The 20,104-nt window shown below is 37.4% G+C and overlaps 1 protein-coding gene and 1 pseudogene across 1 annotated transcript in view; both read right to left on the bottom strand.

The window, feature by feature from the left end:
- Positions 1–3,020, bottom strand: part of LOC109226010 (glucomannan 4-beta-mannosyltransferase 9-like) — a 5,292-nt gene extending 2,272 nt beyond the window's left edge. Inside the window, exons 1-4 of the mRNA XM_019390814.1 lie at positions 2,627–3,020; positions 2,172–2,270; positions 1,479–1,765; positions 211–286 (exon numbers count right to left, since the gene is read on the bottom strand). Of these exons, the coding sequence (XP_019246359.1) occupies positions 211–286; positions 1,479–1,765; positions 2,172–2,270; positions 2,627–2,941 (777 nt within the window). The 5' untranslated portion in view covers positions 2,942–3,020. The remainder of the gene's footprint in view (positions 1–210; positions 287–1,478; positions 1,766–2,171; positions 2,271–2,626) is intronic.
- On the bottom strand, positions 14,508–19,296 carry LOC109226009 (annotated as a pseudogene).

The raw sequence follows: 20,104 nt of genomic DNA, 5'->3' as shown, positions 1-20,104 counted from the left end.
TTTAGCTCCCAAACTTTTCATATTTTGGTTGAGACACTAATCTTATTCGTGTAATGCTTTGCAAGATATCTAGAGTTGCTAAAGCTTGTTTTTGTTTTTCATGTAATACTTATGGACATGACTATTATTTTTTTTATCTTTAAAATTATTGGATTTGCCATCTTTGCTAGCAGCCAACAACCATAGACATTTTGGGTGCATGCATTTTACCCTCACGCTACTAGTTTCATTAATATACTTCTCAATTTGAACTCCTTTTTGAATTACATACTTAGTAACAACCAACCTAAAATCATCAACACTCTAAAAAATCAGCCCCAACCAGGTTATTTTCTTGATAGTTGGATCAAATATCATGTATTTTTTCTCCTCTTGGCAGCCATTTTCTCCTTATGTTCTTCATCAAATTCATCTTCAGCATCTAAAGGAAAGTTTTCAGCATCAGAAGACCCAAAATAAGGCTCATCTGTCCTTACTAAGCATGTGTACCTATTTTGCTGCTACCGGTCCTTAGTTCATCAAAGCCAATATCAACTCCTGCATCACCCATGTTAATATCACTCCTATCTTTTGACCATTCAGTCCTTTTCCTCCTATATTTCTATAATAACCTGACCGGTCATTTTGAGCTCTAGCGAGTCGTTCGGTGGCTTGAGGTCTTGAGTTGCTTAACTTCATGTGTTATGACTTGTACGTGTGGTAGGAATTGAATTTTGAGAATTTCAAAGTTGATTCAGACNATCTCACGCATCCAAGATATTAGAGCAAGATTAAGTAGGCGTTTGGACATAAAAATTATAATTTTTGGAAAAAAAGTAGTATGTGGAGTTAAGCTAAAAAATAATATTTAAAATTTGGAATTATGTTTGGACATGGATTTCACTTGAAAAATATTGCAGTTACGTGAGTGAGGAGAATTATTTGGAAAATGTGGTCAAAACCACTTTTTGGTTGTTGAAAAACTCATTTTCGAATTTTTTTCAAAAACTTGTAAAATTTCATGCACAAAATATTTTTCTAAAAAAAATTGAATTTTTTTATTTTACGGACAAACGGATCCTATAGCCCGTTTGGCCAAGCCGCAAAAATCAGCTTATTTTGAGAAGTGCTTTTTTTCAAAAGTGCTTTTCTCAAAAGTACTTTTGGTGAGAAGCAGTTTGTGTTTGACTAATTAGTTTGAAAAACACTTCTGAGCAGCAATTAGTGTTTGGCCAAGCTTTAAAAAACTGCTTCTAAGTGTATTTTTCTCAAAAGTGCTTTTGGAGAGAAGCTACTTTTTTCTGCTTCTCCAAAACTACTTCTGTTTCTCCTCAAAAGCACTTTTTTTCCTTCCAAAAGCTTGGCCAAACACCTCAATTTTTGGCAAAAAAAAAAAAAAAAAAAGCACTTTTAACCAAACATGCTACTAACTGGGTTCAAATTTCAATGCCAGCCAAAAAAGCGAAATGTATTTTCAACGTAAATAGTCATGTCCAGACGTGAGGGGCGGCGTGTTAAAGGGAAGGCATATACCGAATTTCCAACGAGCTTGAACGAGTCCAACTTCAGGATTGTGTACAAGAAAAGGGATAGTTCGCATCAAGAAATCAGAGTCAGGCTGAAAATCAGCATCAAATATGGCTACATAGTCACACATCTTCACATAATTGTGCTTCATTCCTTCCTTCAGTGCCCCAGCTTTGTACCCTTTCCTGTTGTCTCTTATCTCATACTTTATGTTCACTCCTTTTCCTGCCCATCTCCTGCACTCTTGTTCCACCATAGCCTGTTGTTTTAATAGGAAAAATTTAGCAATTAAACTCTCTCCCTTTACCAAAACCAAGAGAATTTAAGTTATATATACCGGCAATGTAAAATTTTCTACACTATTAGCATAATTTAACGTGTGATAGTACGGTACTAATGAAGTACTATTTTTATCAGGTTACCAACTAAGGTTTTTTGTTGAAATTTTACGTGTTCTAACTTTATAAGTGATACAATTATGTAAATATTTCTTAACCTTAACTAAAAAAAGGATCACTTTTAGAAGCCTATGCTAGATTTAGGTGTACTACTACTAGGAGTTCACTCTTTAATTAAAAGAATCATTTCAAATTATAGTAGAAAAAGATGATAGTCATTTGTGCATCTTCTTTTTCCTAAAAGTAGAAATTTAAGGTATGTTGGACCTTAATAGTAGGATCAGTTGAATCATCAAGAACTTGAATAAGGATTCTATCAGCTGGCCATGAAAGGTTACAAGCAGCTCCAATAGACAACTGATATACCTGCAAAAGAACAAAAGAAGTTTAACTTTGATAACATAAATAAATTTTTACACTATCAGGTCGTTAAAAACATAACTACACGCCACTTGCTACAACATGTTAAAATACAATGATAATATAATAAGTCTTTACGTTAGTACTGTATAGGCAGCCTGGTGCACAAGGCATCATGCGTTCATGCAGGGCCCGGGGAAAGGGCGCACCAAAAGGGGTGTGACGTAGACAGTCTACCCTAATGCAAACATTAGTGGCTGCTCCCACAACTATATAAATTAAATATTCAAAAATCTCATTATACTCAGAGCAAGCCATATATCAGAAAATACACTATTAAAAGAGATATTGAAAAAGAGTACCTCTCTTTCATTGTACATTGGTATTTGCACTAATACCATAGGATAAGAATAATTTGCTAGCTCCAAATCATCTTTTACTGGCTCCCATTTGTATTTCTTTTCCGGTTTTCGCCTCAGCACCTTGATAAAAGCTATGACAATTCCCATATAAACTCTCTCCAAAAATAACATCAAAGACATGACCAAGCACAAGACAACCATAATTCTGAGAAATGGCACAAGCAATGGAGCTCTAACTTGCTGCCACAGCAATCCAATCTGGCTAGAAACGCCATCGCGAGTACTCAAAGAAGTCTCAGAGGAAATCCAGTCCATATTCTTGGCTATCTTAAATGTAATATCACTTAATTTAAGTAAAAAAAGGAAGCTTTGATCTGTGAGTAGAGAAAGAACTAGGACAAGGTGCTATATATATATGAGTGAGTTTCTGCATGTATAAATATTAATATATATATTGTGTATGAATATATGTTGAATATGTTGCTTTGCGAAAAGAACAAGAATGATATGCAATTCTTGCTTTAGGTTTGAGTGGGAATAGCCTTTGATTTTTGCTTCTGAGCTACTCCAAAGACTTAGCTGTATGTATCTTTGTCAGTCACTTTGAAACTTATAGGCCAATGGGGAAGAACAGAGTCACATGCAAAATTATAATATCATCAACCTAACAGAAACTACTCAGACTTGATACAATGCAGATCCTCTTGGTAAGCAATGGATGAACAGTTTGAAAAAGAGAGACAACTTTATATTTAATTGGGCTCGGCCGCAAAATATTCTTAATATCGTGTGATATTATCTGTTTGGGGTCAAATTCGCATGGGTTTTGTCGAAAGGCCTCAAACCACTAACAGTATCTTTACACTTTATTTTAGCTTCAAACTTTGTTTCCAGACCTAATATATTTATATACATTATTTTTTGGTTTTTGTGTATAGTTATATACATTATTTCTCTCATTTATTTATTCGAACGTTTAAGGAGTTGTTTGGCTCAAAAGTTAGCAATATACTTTGTAAGCTAGAAAACAATCAAAAGTAAGAAAAGGGGTAAATCGTAATCAAATATAATAAACCTAGAGATGCAAAGATGATATCATTGTTGTAGATCTAGTATTGCAAAGTGATAATATGAACTTAACAAGATATGTTCGTTTGAGGTAGAGATAGAGAGAGACAGACAGAAAATGAGAGAGTTGTATTAGATCAGAATCCCCTTTTTACAATGTGAAGGTCTCTTTTATATAATAAGAGACCTTCCTCGAAAGAATCAAAAAGTTACAAAGACAGGTAACGTCTCCCTAGTGAAGACACTGAGTCCTAAACGATGTCGCTTTTGTCCCTGCGTCCGAGTTGTACCCGCTACGTTAGTCGGCGTACACTCACTGGGCGTACCCTCTGGCGTAGGGATGCTGACGATCAAATTTGACCCCATACAGTTAGTCCCTCCGCTCGTTGGAGACGCATTCGGTGGGCGTCTTCGATGGGCGGAAATGCGAACCTCGGCTTAGGAAAATTTGACCTCGACCAGGGGCGGCAATATGAATGAGGTGAAATATATGACGTTGTAGAGCCACTGACGCGTGGCTTCCTTTTTGGAATGACGTCATCGCCTGTATGCGTCATTATTATATTTGCCCCCGAGGCAGTTCAGAGGATGAAGTGACATTTTGGTTTCCCGCGCACGTTTTGAATCATGACTCTTCGATTTCTGCGCAACTTATCCCTATAAGTAGGAGAGAGGTTCGATTCGATTCAACTTTCAAGCCTTCGGAAAGCATTTTCCGATTTGCTCCTTTGTCTTCCTTTCCTGTAACCGTTATTTCGTGAGGGACTCTCCCACTTCTGCTGAAACCACACTTCCTATTGTCAGTGCTTCGTTTCTTACGTAAACAAACATGCTGATTTCAACTGGGCTTCGCTGCTCTGTCGTCTTTCACAATCTTCGTCTGGTGATTTCCCATCTGATTCTCAATCCTTATTCGACTTGTGGTGCCCGTAGGGTTTTCACCATCAAGCCTCTCTCGTTTTGGTCTTTCTCTCAACTCACCGTCGCCTTATGGTGCCCGTGAAGGTTTTCACCAATAAGACTCTCTCATTTTGATTTCTCTCAGCTTTCATCGCCTTGGGGTACCCGTGAGGGTTCTCATCAACAAGACTCTCTCATTCTTCATTTCCTTCCTTTGGATCGGAGTGTTTCCCCTGATATGATTCACCTCTACTCGCTTGACTTGGCATCTCTCGAAGACTGATCAGAAGGTCTTCCTTTGGACCGTAATGTGGGCTTTTGGATAGGGTTAGAAAGAAAGGGCATTAAAGGCTCAAAACAATTTCATCAGGGGTTCCAAATTACAGCTTTCGGAATCAGATTTCCCACAACAACCACAACTTCTGTCCCAGTTTCTTTCTTGGGGACTCTTGGATTTTTATTCGGTGTGACTGAACCTCAGAGAGAGGCTGCCTACGTACCCTTTTGGGATCAAGTCAAACGTAGTTCAGGTCATAGGAATTACTTTGTTTGTTTGTGATCTTTCTTTTCCCTTTTTTTTTCTTTTTTCCTCTTTTTGTTGTTCTTTTTGTTGTTTTTCTTCTCTTTTTCTCTTTTCATTCTTTTCTTTCTCTTTTTCTCTTTTTTCTTCTCTCTTTCTCTTTTTCCTTTACTTATCTTTTGCGCTTGCATTTCTGAACTTTGCTACTGATTCCAAAAGAGGGGTATGAAAGAAAATAAATAAGGCTCAAAGGGGTAACAAAGGATAAAGTGTTTAGATAGCAGAACAAAATGCCTCCGTCATTTCAATCTTCAAAACATGCCAAGTACAAACAACACAATTAAACAAACCAAGGAAAACATTTGTAACATCTTCTGATTGTGCCAGACTTGATAACCACATCCACACATTCGCCTTCTACATTTGTTAACTACAAAAGCACCATTGGACAACACTATCATTACCACGAGCGGCCCCTGCCAATTAGGGGTAAACTTGCCTTTAGCTTCAACCTGATGCGGCAGGATCCATTTCAATAGGGTTTCTTTATGTTCTATCTGCCCCGGTTTCACACAATTCGGGCTCGAAATGATCTCAAAGTGTCCAAATCTGTTCTTATTTCCTCAAGTGCCCCTGTCGTCTTCGAAATTGTTTCAGTGCTTCATGACTGACTTTTTGAGCCCAGGCCGAGAATTATGCATGCATGTCATGTCACTAGAGCCAACAGGAAAAGAACTCGAAAGAAAAGAGAACTAAGCAAAAGAAAATGACTAGAAATAACAGAAAACAGGAAATCATATTAGACAGACGGTGAAACGGTTCGAACAACAAGACAGGCAAACTAGACTGGGGTTACAACCCTGGAACAAACCTAGACAGCACTAAACGAGCTACTACGACTAAACAAACCAAGCAAAATTAAAGGATAGAAGGGTTTGAGTCACAAGACAATATCCGGATTACAACCCTGAAATAACCCGGACAACAGAAATGACAACAAAATAAACCACCAAAATTACACTCCGGCTGACCAAGAAATGGAGCGTCTTCCCAATTACCAAGCACGGCATCTTAGCCACTGAGTTTCACATCAATACTATCAAGACCATTATCAACTTTAATCAACAAGTTCCCAAGAGGATTCACATGCTCCCTGTCATTGTCATTGACCATAACTACCCCTTCTTGAATCATTATTTCTATTTCCCTTTTCAAAGAGCGACAATCTTCAATGCATGCCCCCGGACTTTAGAGTGGTACATGCATCGAACAGCAGGATCAAAGCCTTTCGCATATGGGTGTGAAAAAAATTGCTTTTGGGCACCCGTATCAACCCACTCAGTTCTGTTGTTCTCTGCCATTGCATTTTGCCTTTGTGTTGTATGGAAGAGTTACTTTAAAAAAAACCACAAAACCAACCACCTTTTCTTAAATGATATGACAAAATGAAACCATCACGTTAGCGTTAGGGCATTTAACATAAGATAATTTCACTTTACGTGCAATGCACCTAGCCACAGTTATCGGTTCTAAAAATGACTTCGAGGGTACAAAGGTCAGATGGAATCATCCCAATTGTTTATGTCAACCTCTCTTTTGCTTCCCTCACCCTTCTTAGCTTGCTTCTTTTTCTTTCTAATTATCACTCTTTTTCTTCCTTCTCATTTCTCACATCCCACAATTCTGCCTCTTTTTCCTTTCCTTTTCTCTTTTTCCCATTTTTCCTCCTTTTTTTTCTTTTGATAAATAAAAAAAAATGATTCGATCGAACCCTATGTAGGTTGCCTACGTATCATGACCCCGCATGAATCAGATCTTTACGTAGTTCTGGAAGATCGAGAATAAAGCAAACAAACTATCGTTCTTTTTTTTCTTTTTTTTACCTTAATGACTACTCTGATGAGAAAAGAGAAATAAAAGATGCAAACCCTTTTTTTTGAATTTTCTAGACTTAATGTTCTATAACCTATTCTAAACTCAAGCTTAGCGAACATATATTTTTTTCCTTTTTTTTTTGAAACAAATACACTATGGGAAATTATTAAGGAAAAATCCTACAAGAGAAAAATATTTTTTGATTCCTTTTTTTTCTGAAATGAAGTCCAAACAATAAACCAAAGAAAAATATTTCGAATTTTCATTTGATATCCCTGAAGAAAGACTTCGAAACGAGAAATGAACAAAATAAAAATATTTTTTTTGGATTTCGATTTTTGATTACCTAAGAAAGAAACTTTAAAGATAAAGGTAAAGTATGTTTTTTCTCTTCTGTGCACAATGTCTTAAAGTTCTTGGGAAAATAAAAGAATATTTTTTTTCCATTTTTCATTAATTTCCCAAAGAAGAACCTCAAAAGAAAATCTTTTTGGATTTTTGAGATTAATACCTTAAAGAAAACTTTTAAAAAGGGTACTAAAAGGAAAATTCTCTTCTTTTTTTTTTGAATTTTTGGTCCTAATATACTTAAAGGAAATATAAAAACAATTCATTTTAAGTCCTAGATATTAATTGCCTAAAGGAAAAACAACCTCAAATTTTTTTCATTTCTAGAATTAGTATTCTAAAGAAAACTTATAACGGAAATATAAAATGCAACATCTCCTTTTTTGGATTTTTGAGTTACAGCACAATTTTTCAAATATAAAGCAGAAAATACAATAACAAAAGACTTGACATTACTGTATAAAACTAGAAAGTAAAAGACGACATAAAAATAAAATTCTCCTCAAGCAACTTCTGAATGCAGTGGCCTTGGGGTATCTGTCATGCTCAAATTCCGGTAAGTAAATCCACACCTGTATGAGAAATCTTAAACCAACACTATGTGAGACAATAACATTCCCTACTAGACACATGCAAGACATGGTTTAGGCTATTTTTGCAAAATGGTTTATTTTGGCCAAAAGATGGCTAGAAGTGCAAAATTTGGCTAAGACCCCGCAAAGCCAAGAACCTAAGTTTACTCGGAAGACCGGACCCTATGTGGGTTGCCTACGTATCACGCCCCGAAAGACGAGAATCAAGTATGCGTAGTTCGGGCCGATTGGATACGGTTGAGAATTAAAAAAACAACTAATTTAGAGAAAACATATTTTTTGCTTTTCCTTGAAAAATGATGAAACATGCAAAATCTTTTTTTGGATTTTCTTTTTCCTTTTAATTTTTTTTTGATTTTTGAAAAATGATAAAAGTGCAAAATCTTTTTGAATTTTTCAAGCTCTTTTTTTCCTCAACAAAATGTGACAGAAAATATAATTGGGCCCCACTCGCTTTATCTTCACACTTCACTCTCTCTTTCGTTTTCATTGTTCGTTCCTTGCCTTTCCCTCTTTTCTTTTGCTTTTCTTTCTAATTTCTCCTCTCTCCTTCTTTTTTTTTCTTTTGCCTTGGTTTTTCCTTGTTCCTATTCGCTCCTTTCCTCAAAATTGTTTTTCCGCTCTTTTCTTTCCTTTGCTCCCTTTTTATTTTCTCTTGTTTGCTTTTGTTTGGTTTCCTATTTTCTTTTTGTTTTTCTTTCCCTCCTTTTGTTTTTCTTTCCCTTCTTGTTTTTCACCTCTTTCCTTTCATACTTTTCTTGTTTTTTTCTTTTTTTAAATTTAGTAACGGCCGAATCCTATGGATATTGCCTACGTATCACGTCCCCGCGTGAATCAGACCGAGCGTAGTTCTACCAAATTAAATGCAAAATAAAGAGATAATTTTTGGGGAATTTTTCTCAATTTTTCATTAATAACAACTGCGATTACAAAAGCTACCAGACTATTTGTTTTTCTTTTTCTCAAAAGGGAAGTTACAAAAACAGACTCAAAAACAAAAATACAGACTCGATTAACTAGGAATACATCAAAGCTTCAAAACCTGTGGCCCGCGGGGCATCACTCGGCATCGCCACAGGCCTGCGCAAGACTGAGAAGGTTTCAATGTCAACTGGGTCATTCTGGACAAGGAGTTCTAAGGAAAAGTGTGACTATTTAAAGGAAGCTGACTTATTGTGACTTAAAAGAAAAGTGGCTACTTTTTCAAAAATTTTATTTAAGAAAGCAAAGACTTGGTTTTGCAAATACGGCCTCTCAGCACTTCCGGGAGGGAGATTTTAAGGTTGTGCCCGCAAACCATTTAAAAATGACTCAGGGTGACTGTTCTTGCAAAAATAGCCTTCCGGCGCCCTTTTGGGGACATTCGGCTTATTTTAAACAAGAATGGCGGCACCCGACTTATTTTGACAAAAATTAAAATTTTGACATTTTTTTGGCTATTTTTTTTTTAAAAAAAAAAAGGGTGGTTGGACCCGATGAGGGTTGCCTACGTATCTCACATCCGGCGAGAATCAAACCAGCGTAGTTCGGGCAAATAAACCTAACTATTTTTGAAAATCGGACTCTTTTGTTTTTGTTGGCAAACACACTATTTCTGCAAGCAAAATTCATTTTTATGTTTTCTTGTTCAGTGGCAAATAAACAAACTAATTTGAAAATAAAACTCTTTTTTTTATTTTTTTTTCCATTGGTAAACAAAACAAACTACTTTTCTTCTTTTTCTTTCATTTCCTCAAAAATCCGGCAGCATTTCGGCACTACCTGGATATTTGGTTTTTCACAACAAATGGTCACCCTCACTTAGTCCTAGCACTGCTTATTTTCATAATTCACTCATTTAGACAAGCCGGTCAACATGCAAAGCCGAGCAAATAAATGCGCAAGTAGCACGTAAGATGCATCAGGATGGTCCATTATTTCAGGTCACCTGTCCTAGACGGACCCAACCCCTGTGTTGAGTCCCTTAAGTCAAATGCACATGATGCAAACAAGCGTCCTACTAGGGATCCGGCATGAGGTTTTGTTCTTCTAGGTTTTAAACCCTAAGTTTATTGGTCTAGACCTGGCTTACCCGAGCGGACAACTCAGGCCGAGGGGGAGGCAGCGTACCGGGGATACAGAAGCTCCGCCGGCTTTGCAACTTATCCAACCTCGTTCTAAATGGGAAAAGACTCTAAACAGAAGAGAAGCTACACGAAGTGCACCCTTCTCCATGATGTAGAAGACTCAGAGAGAGGAAGGGATTCGCGACAGTTTATATAAAAAATATCAAAGCAGTAAAACATTTAGCACATATAGCATGGAACATGTAGAAAAATCAGATAAAGCCAAATATAACAATTGTACTAAGCTCGAATTCTTGAACCCTGAATCAAAATTCTGGGTTCGTGTCCCCAGCAGAGTCGCCAGAGCTGTCACACCTCCTTTTTTACACACCTACCCCGAAGGGTAAATGTATAAGGGAGTTTTTCCATTTAAAGTGACATTATTCGAAATAGGATTATTTATTTATTTTTAGAGTCGCCACTTGGGATAGGATTGGCTTTTGGTGTCCCAAGTCACCAATTTAATTTAAATCCCAAATCGAGGAAAATTTCGACTTTCCAATTGGAGTCTGCGAACCAGAAATTCTGTGTAAGGAATTCTGTTGACCCGAGGGAAGGTGTTAGGCACCCCCGGATCCCGTGGTTCTAGCACGGTCGCTTAAATTATCATAAATGGCTAAAATCTGGTTTTTATACATATTTAAACCTATAGTGCAATTTTAAGATTATTTACCACTTTTAGTTTATTTTGTTTTTACGAAAGTGAACGCCGTTTAAGAGCGTGTTTTTGGATCACGTCACATGAAATGCACCCGGATCCTAAACACCTCTTATTCAGCGTTTTGGGATTTGGATTTGGGTTGCATGAAATGCGCACCCGAGTTTAGGAAAGTAACATTATTAAAAAAAAACGTGCCTAAAGTGGCTAGCGCCTTATTAACTTTGCGGGAAGCCACGAAAATTCGCTAAACGGCACGCCCCAAGTAATTTTGTATAGATGATTAATGAGGGCCCCGCAATTTTGGGTTTTTGTTCGGCAAGGCTCATCTCATTTTTATTAAGGGTCGTCCTAAAGCNTGTGATGTACGACTTTGGGATTTCTGTGGAGAGAAGCGGCGTCGGGTAGGATCATCTAATGCACAAGGATAACCACAGGGACGATGTCGAGGCTGGAAATGTTGATCAGGAAAACCTATTGGATCGTCTTTTCTGTTCCTCTTTCTTTCAACCAAGCTTACTGGTACGTTCTGAATGGCTTCCGAACGACTCACGATTTTGCCTGACTTGATTCCTTCTTCCACTAGCTCCCCCATTTTTAACACATCATTGAAAGGCTTACCCAGGGCCGGGATCAAATAACTGTAGTAGGTGGGTCCCTGGGCCTGTAGGAAAAGCTTAACCATTTCTTCTTCGCTGATCGAGGGACTGACTCGAGCAGCTTGCTCCCTCCATCTGAGCCCAAACTCATTAAAGCTTTCCTCCGGCCTCTTTTCCATCTTAGATAGCGAGGTGCGGTCTGGGGTAACACTTGATTTGCATTGAAAGTATCGGACAAAGTCTTGAGCCATATCACCCAATGCAAGCCACTCATCGACATTTTGACGACCATGCCAGTCCAAAGCTGCCCCAGTTAGGCTTTCACTGAAATATGCCATCATCACGTCATCTTTCTCTCCAACAATCCTCATTTTGTTGCAATAGACCCTCAGGTGGGCTACCGGATCTCCACGCCCATCATACAAGTTGAAGTTTGGTACTTTGAATCCTGCGGGCAGGCGGGTGTCATGTGGCACAATCAGTCCCTTGCAAGTCATGCTACCCTGACCTCCCACTCTTCGCTCGTCCCTTAAGGGTTGTTCTGTGCTTGTCAACTTCCTTGGTACCTTATCTCGCCCTGCTCTTCCCGTAACCCTTTCATTTCTACCATGAATCTGCTCATCCCGGGAGCTCTTCTTGTATGGATCAAGGACCCTGTGGGCAACCTCTGGAGGGTGAAATCGGGCATTACGCGCTCTGGGTGGGTATTCATTGTCTGGGGTAACGGATATGACAGGAGGGCAATATTGGGGAGAAGTGACTACAAGATGAGCGATGGAGCTACTAGGGTAGTTGGGGCGAGTGTGATAAGCGGTGTATCTGGAGAATATGGAGGATCATCTGGTATTATGTTGGGAGTTTGGGTAAGGGTAGCGTCCGGGAAAATTGGTGGTGGCGTGGGTGGCGCCTTTTCAGTCATCCAGGCTTGATACATGTCTGTCATGTGTTGTCTCAGCATCCGCACCTCTTCAACCAACCCATTATCCCGTTCCACCAACTGTTTCGAGCACCCGTATCAACCAACTCAGTTCTGTTGTTCTCTACCATTGCCTTTTGCCTTTGTGTTGTATGGAAGAGTTACTTTAAAAACCACAAAACCAACCACCTTTCTTAAATGATATGAAAAAATGAAACCATCACGTTAGCGTTAGGGCATTTAACATAAGATAATTTCACTTTACGTGCAATGAACCTAGCCACAGTTATAGGTTCTAAAAATGACTTCGAGGGTACAAAGGTCAGATGGCATCATCCCAATTGTTTATGTCAACCTCTCTTTTGCTTCCCTCACACTTCTTCAGCTTGTTCATTTTCTTTCTTTTTCTTTCTAATTATCACTCTTTTTCTTCCTTCTCATTTCTCACATCCCACAATTCTGCCTCTTTTTCCTTTCCTTTTCTCTTTTTCCCATTTTCCTCTTTTTTTTTTCTTTTAATAAATTAAAAAAAATGATTCGATCGAACCCTATGTAGGTTGCCTACGTATCATGACCCCGCATGAATCAGATCTCTGCGTAGTTCTGGAAGATCGAGAATAAAGCAAACAAATTATCGTTCTCTTTTTTCTTTTTTACCTTAATGACTACTCTGATGAGAAAAGAGAAATAAAAGATGCAAAACCCTTTTTTTGAATTTTCTAGACTTAATGTTCTATAACCTATTCTAAATTCAAGCTTAGCGAACATATATTTTTTTTCTTTTTTTTTTGAAACAAATACACTATGGGAAATTATTAAGGAAAAATCCTACAAGAGAAAAATATTTTTTGATTCCTTTTTTTTCTGAAATGAAGTCCAAACAATAAATCAAAGAAAAATATTTCGAATTTTCATTTGATATCCCTGAAGAAAGACTTCGAAACGAGAAATGAACAAAATAAAAATATTTTTTTTTTTGGATTTCGATTTTTGATTACCTAAGAAAGAAACTTTAAAGATAAAGGTAAAGTATGTTTTTTCTCTTCTGTGCACAATGTCCTAAAGTTCTTGGGAAAATAAAAGAATATTTTTTTCCATTTTTCATTAATTTCCCAAAGAAGAACCTCAAAAGAAAATCTTTTTGGATTTTTGAGATTAATACCTTAAAGAAAACTTTTAAAAAGGGTACTAAAAGGAAAATTCTCTTCTTTTTTTTTTGAATTTTGGTCCTAATATACTTAAAGGAAATATAAAAACAATTCATTTTAAGTCCTAGATATTAATTGCCTAAAGGAAAAACAACCTCAAATTTTTTTTCATTTCTAGAATTAGTATTCTAAAGAAAACTTATAACGGAAATATATAATGCAACATCTCTTTTTTTTTGGATTTTTGAGTTACAGCACAATTTTTCAAATATAAAGCAGAAAATACAATAACAAAAGACTTGACATTACTGTATAAAACTAGAAAGTAAAAGACGACATAAAAATAAAATTCTCCTCAAGCAACTTCTGAATGCAGTGACCCTGGGGTATCTGTCATGCTCAAACTCCGGTAAGCAAATCCACACCTGTATGAGAAATCTTAAACCAACACTATGTGAGACAATAACATTCCCTACTAGACACATGCAAGACATGGTTTAGGCTATTTTTGCAAAATGGTTTATTTTGGCCAAAAGATGGCTAGAAGTGCAAAATTTGGCTAAGACCCTGCAAAAGCCAAGAACCTAAGTTTACTAGGAAGACCGGACCCTATGTGGGTTGCCTACGTATCACGCCCCGAAAGACGAGAATCAGGTATGCGTAGTTCGGGCCGATTGGATACGGTTGAGANACAGCATAGTGTAAAATCGATTTGTATGTGTGTAAATCCTGGACTGTATACTTGAGACTGGACTGGACTGCTTTCGATACTGTTGAGACATTTTAGAATTGATTGTAGTTCACGTTCCCAATATCTGGATACCGCATATAAATGTTAGAACTAGAAATCCTGAATATGAGCCTTTTTTTATTTTTAGAACTGCAGTCCCGTTGTATTAATTCGAATAGGCATGTTAATATTACGCCAGGGTATTTGCACTATTCATGCTGAGCTTGCACAACTCTAACAGTCTATTGTAATTGATGACCACTCTAGTGCATCAGTCACGTCCATTGCGTGTAACATGTAATATGATGCTTCCCTCTGGTTTGTTTTTCACCGTTAGTGACATCTAGGAACTCACCAGTAGGCAAGTAAATAAGTATACTTTGTTCTCCTGAAGTCACTCAGTAGATTCACATTTGGTGATTTAAGACTTTGATTGGTTTGGCGTAGGCCCAGGCCCAGTTTTGACTCCATCCTCGTTTGGGCCTGGACCAGGGCAGTTTGATGGCCCAGTTGGAATCGTGCAGACCTGGGTGTAGTTCTCCCTCGTTGGGCTTATCCTGGAGCCCAATGGCTGGACTGCGGTAAAAAAAAAACTAATTTAGAGAAAACATATTTTTTGCTTTTCCTTGAAAAATGATGAAACATGCTAAAATCGTTTTTTTGAATTTTCTTTTTCCTTTTAAGTTTTTTTTTGATTTTTGAAAAATGATAAAAGTGCAAAATCTTTTTGAATTTTTTCAAGCTCTTTTTTTTTCCTCAACAAAATGTGACAGAAAATATAAATGGGCCCCATTCGCTTTATCTTCACACTTCACTTTCTCTTTTTTCTTTCTTTTTTTTTCATTTTTCACTGTTTTTTTTCATTTTATTTTTTTTTCATTTGCCCTTAGCTATCCTTGGTCCGCCAAATGACCCTTTCACCCTTGAATAAATGCAACATGTAGCACATAGGATGCATCAAGATGGTCTGTTATTTTTGGTACACCTGTCCTAGACGGACCCAACCCCTGTGTTGAGTCCCCTAAGTCAAATGCACATGATGCAAACAAGCGTTCCTACTAGGGATCCGGCATGAGGTTTTGTTCTTCTAAGTTTAAACCCTAGGTTTATTGGCCTAGACCTGGCTTACCCGAGCGGACAACTCGAGCCGAGGGGGAGGCAGCGTACCGGGGATACAGAAGCTCCGCCGGCTTAGCAACTTATCCAAACCTCGTTCTAAATGGGAAAAGACTCTAAACAGAAGAGAAGCTACACGAAGTGCACCCTTCTCCATGATGTAGAAGACTCAGAGAGAGGAAGGGATTCGTAACAGTTTATATACAATTCAACAAATATCAAAGCGGTAAAACAATTAGCACATAAGGCATGAAACATGTAGGAAAATTAGATAAAGCCAAATATAACAATTTAACTGAGCTCGAATTCTGAACCCTGAACCACAAGTTCTGGGTTCTTCTCCCCAGCAGAGTCGCCAGAGCTGTCACACCTCCTTTTTCACTTACTACACCCCCGAAAGGGTATAATAAAGGAGTTTTTCCAATTAAAGGACAATCGAAACGGGATTTGTTTATTAAGAAGTTCAGAGTCGCCACTTGGGAGATTTATGGTGTCCCAAGTCATCGGTTTGAATCCCGAATCGAGGAAAGGGTTTGACTCTGTTTAACAGTCGCGAACCAGAAATCCGGGTAAGGAATTCTGTTAACTCGGGAGAAGGGGTTAGGCACTCCCGAATTTCGTGGTTCTAGCACGGTCGCTCAACTGCTATATTTGGCTAAAGTCTGATTTTAATACATGTTATCCTATTGCAATTTTGGAATTGTTTAACCGCTTTTAATTAGTTTTTATGAAGGTGAACATCGTTTAAGAGCGTGTTTTGGATCACGTCACATGAAATGCACCCGGATCCTCGACACCTCTTATTCAACGTTTTGGGATTTGGATTTGGGTCGCATGAAATGCACACCCGTATTTAAGAAGGTAAAATTATTAAAAGCGCGCCTAAAGTGGCTAGCGTCTTGTTAACTTTGCGGGAGGCCATGAAAATTCGCTAAATGGCACGCCTCGAATTCTAAGGATTAAAAGAAAATTAATTAAAGGAGGGCCATGCAATTGTCATTTTTGTTTGGCACGGCGCACCTTGATTTATTCTAATCAAGAGGTTTCTAGATTAAACTACGAAGGCCATACTAAGGAATCATAGAGTAGAAGAAGCTGCATTATAATTACTGACGAACCAGTTGAATCACTATGTTTCAAATCAAGCAACAAATTTTCACCAGTAGATTACTCCATATTCACGATAACTAACACTTAATTCCAAATTGAGCCTACTGTGAGAACGTATAAGATTTCCAAATCAGAGCACGTAGGTTTCCATAATATCCAAACCAAAAGCAGCTAACTAATTCATTCCCATTGCAAATACACACCGAATTCAAACTATGCACAACAAATCAAACTAGGCATAAACCATCATAAGTTATCAAAGACACAAAACACAGAAATTTCCTTTTTAAATTCAAGGTAAGAAATGGACGCCAATAGCTAATTTGAACCTGAAAATATGTAGGACCAAAATCTTGGACGGACAACTGAATAGGGACCTCGGGCAACGACCTCCGGCAAACTCGAACGGCAAATCTAACGATCAAAAGCCCATTTCACCTTCANCAAATAGGTAGATCAATGGAGGTTTGTATTGATGATATGCTAGTTAAGTTCCTGCGAGCAAAGGACCATTTAAAACATTTGCAAGAGACCTTTGACATATTAAGAAAGTACAATATGAAGCTTAACCCGGAGAAATATGCATTCGGGGTCGGAAAGGCCATGCTTTGGAGGAAGAGGTATATGTAGAATCTATTCTTTCCGAATGAGTAATCGTACCACCCACAAAACAAAAGGTACAACCCGACGAAAATCTCCATGAAATGTAGCTTGTACCTTTCTCCAATTCGAAAACGATCTTTCTTAGAAGCTTTTGAGCTCATTTTAGTCTTCAGGGCATCTCCCAATTTCTCGGTCACGACCCATTCGTTGACTCTTCCCACCTCAAACAGACCGATGAACGTTGCTCTCGTCCGATGAAGGGACATTACATTCTCAAATAGGATCCAAAAAACCATAAATGCAGCGATCTACACACCAACAAAAAGAAAAGAAGTTAAGACATGTCAGATCCGATGAGAATTTGTACGTAGCTTCTGGTCATTGACTTAACATTAAAAAATATTTTTTTTTCTCTACCTTGGCGTGCCGACGGCGTTGAGGAGAGTGATAGTGGAGGGAATATAGACAGCTCCCCAAATAGGAACTTGAACTTCAGGGATCAAAACAGTTGCAGGCATAACAACACAATAAAAGATGAATGTAACAATATGCGCGACGATTTTTCTAACAAAGAAGAAGCTGTAGATCAGATAACACTTCTTCCACAAAGAGACTTTCTGCAATGATAAAAAACAAATATCAAATCAACTATTACTTGTTAAAATTTTCCATACATTTTCATGTTAATTTCAGCTCAAAATAAGGGCTATATATGTTTCTAATGCACCTTGTTTGCAGCAATTTCCACAGCCATTTTCCTGAAAAGATTAGCAGGTCCACATGACCATCTGTGCTGCTGATAACGGTACGCCTTGAATGTACTTGGCAATTCATTTTTCACCTAATTGAATTTGTTACAAAGAGAAAATGAAAACGCTGAAATAAAATGAATTTCATATAGCCAATTACAACTTGCTTGGGATGTAATAAAATGAATTTTTTACCATTAGGTGAAGTTAACAAATTAGAAAAATAGAACAATGGATTCATTCATTGCACGGTTCTTGATTTTTTTTTTTTTTTTTGGTAAAACAAATCAGATAATATAAAATTCTGGGACCCTTTTCAGCTAACTAATTCTTTAGCTTAAATTTAACTTTGAATGATTTGTCTTTCAGAGTGATTGTGGAAGCTACTTCTATGAGAATGATTTCTGACATAGTTCCACTGGCATTTTCTGCAAATTTTCAATACACATGGCCAATCATTTCTTTCCATCACTCTTTCAGAGGAAATGATTGGCTACAGAATTTAAATTTTTAACCTCCCCACAATAAAAAAGGTAGGGTTTAGTGATCATGAGACTAGACATTACCTACCATATATTACCACTGCTATCACTATGAACATAGCATAAGTGTAATTAATAATGGTTCTCTTTAATAGTTTTGCTAATTCTATTGGTTATTGTAGTCTGTGCCCATGAGCTATGAGTCTATCGAAACAGTCTCTTTACTTTCACTAGGCAGGGGTAAGGTCTGCGTACCCATTACCCTCTCCACATCTCACTTGTGGATTACACTGGGTTTGTTATGCTGTAGTCTGGATCCTGTAAATTATAATTATACCTTAAGGTCACCAACATAGACAAATTTCCAGCCTTTGAGACCAGCTCGAACTGCCAGATCCATGTCTTCCACAGTTGTCCTGTCTTTCCATCCTCCTGCTTCATTAAGTGCTGCAATTCTCCACACCCCAGCAGTTCCTGTGTCCATATTATCCATTTTAGCAAGAAACTGTCTAATTAAACGTACGATTATTTATTGAATTTTATCCAGTATAACAGTAAAGTCACAACTATTTTTTGTCACATTCACTACTAGAAATTCGGCCAAAACCGACCATGGCCAACCGACCGACTGAAAAACCGACCGGTTGGTTTCCAAAATATTTTAATTTTTTTTTTACGAAACCGACAGACTTGGTCGGTTTTTTTAGCGCAAAAATGCGGGAAACTATTCTAGAATCCCGCGGAAATTAATTTTTTAAGAAACCGACCGAAATCGGCCGGTTTTTTGGGCAGATTATTTCTTTTATGGGTCGTTTGTGAAAATTAATTTACCGACCGAAATAGGTCGGAAATTGCGACCGACTTCGGTCGCTATTTTTTACCGACCAACATATTTTCAACCGATGAAAGTCGGTCGAAAATCGGTCGGTTTTTCCAGATCTCTGACCGATTTTGATCGGTATTTCTGACCGGTTTTAGGCAGTTTTCTAGTAGTGATTGTTTCTTTTTTTTTGGCGAATGGAGAGGGCCTACCATTGAAGCCAAAAAATGCATGAGTTGCAGATCCAACTTCTTGCTCCACTGTGAAATGGTAATCCAATGACATTTCTTGCATTCTCGTCAACAAGCACTCATCCGAATTGACTGCAATTCAAATACATCCATTAGTTTTCCTGTCAAGTTCTTGTATTGCAATTTTAATATGAAAGTTTACTAGCTCAAGTAATAAAATATTATAGTAATACATATAAAACCAAATGGGGTTGACATGAACATTCCATCTTATGAAACTTTATTTTGGCTAATGTATTCTATCAAACTTTCTAAAAAAGACTGCCAGAATATTGAAAAGGGTGGATCACCCTATCATATTTGCTGTTGCACTGCCTTAAAAACTATTCATGGTCTTGACGTACTCTCATTGTAATTATGTGAAAGAAAAAACGTTTTATTTTTTTTAATAATCATGACGTTCTGTACTATAATGCTCTTATAGCTTCATGTTGAAGAGTTAAACTGGAGGCGGCAAAATCAACCCATTTTTTATAATTCATCTCACGCATCCAAGATATTAGAGCAAGATTAAGTAGGCGTTTGGACATAAAAATTATAATTTTTGGAAAAAAAGTAGTATGTGGAGTTAAGCTAAAAAATAATATTTAAAATTTGGAATTATGTTTGGACATGGATTTCACTTGAAAAAATATTGCAGTTACGTGAGTGAGGAGAATTATTTGGAAAATGTGGTCAAAACCACTTTTTGGTTGTTGAAAAACTCATTTTCGAATTTTTTTCAAAAACTTGTAAAATTTCATGCACAAAATATTTTTCTAAAAAAAATTGAATTTTTTAATTTTACGGACAAACGGATCCTATAGCCCGTTTGGCCAAGCCGCAAAAATCAGCTTATTTTGAGAAGTGCTTTTTTTCAAAAGTGCTTTTCTCAAAAGTACTTTTGG

Source organism: Nicotiana attenuata, chromosome 5 (genome assembly GCF_001879085.1).
Source record: "Nicotiana attenuata strain UT chromosome 5, NIATTr2, whole genome shotgun sequence".
Lineage (NCBI taxonomy): Eukaryota > Viridiplantae > Streptophyta > Magnoliopsida > Solanales > Solanaceae > Nicotiana > Nicotiana attenuata.
Note: the sequence above shows the minus strand (reverse complement) of the source record. Positions and strands in the feature narration are given on the sequence as shown.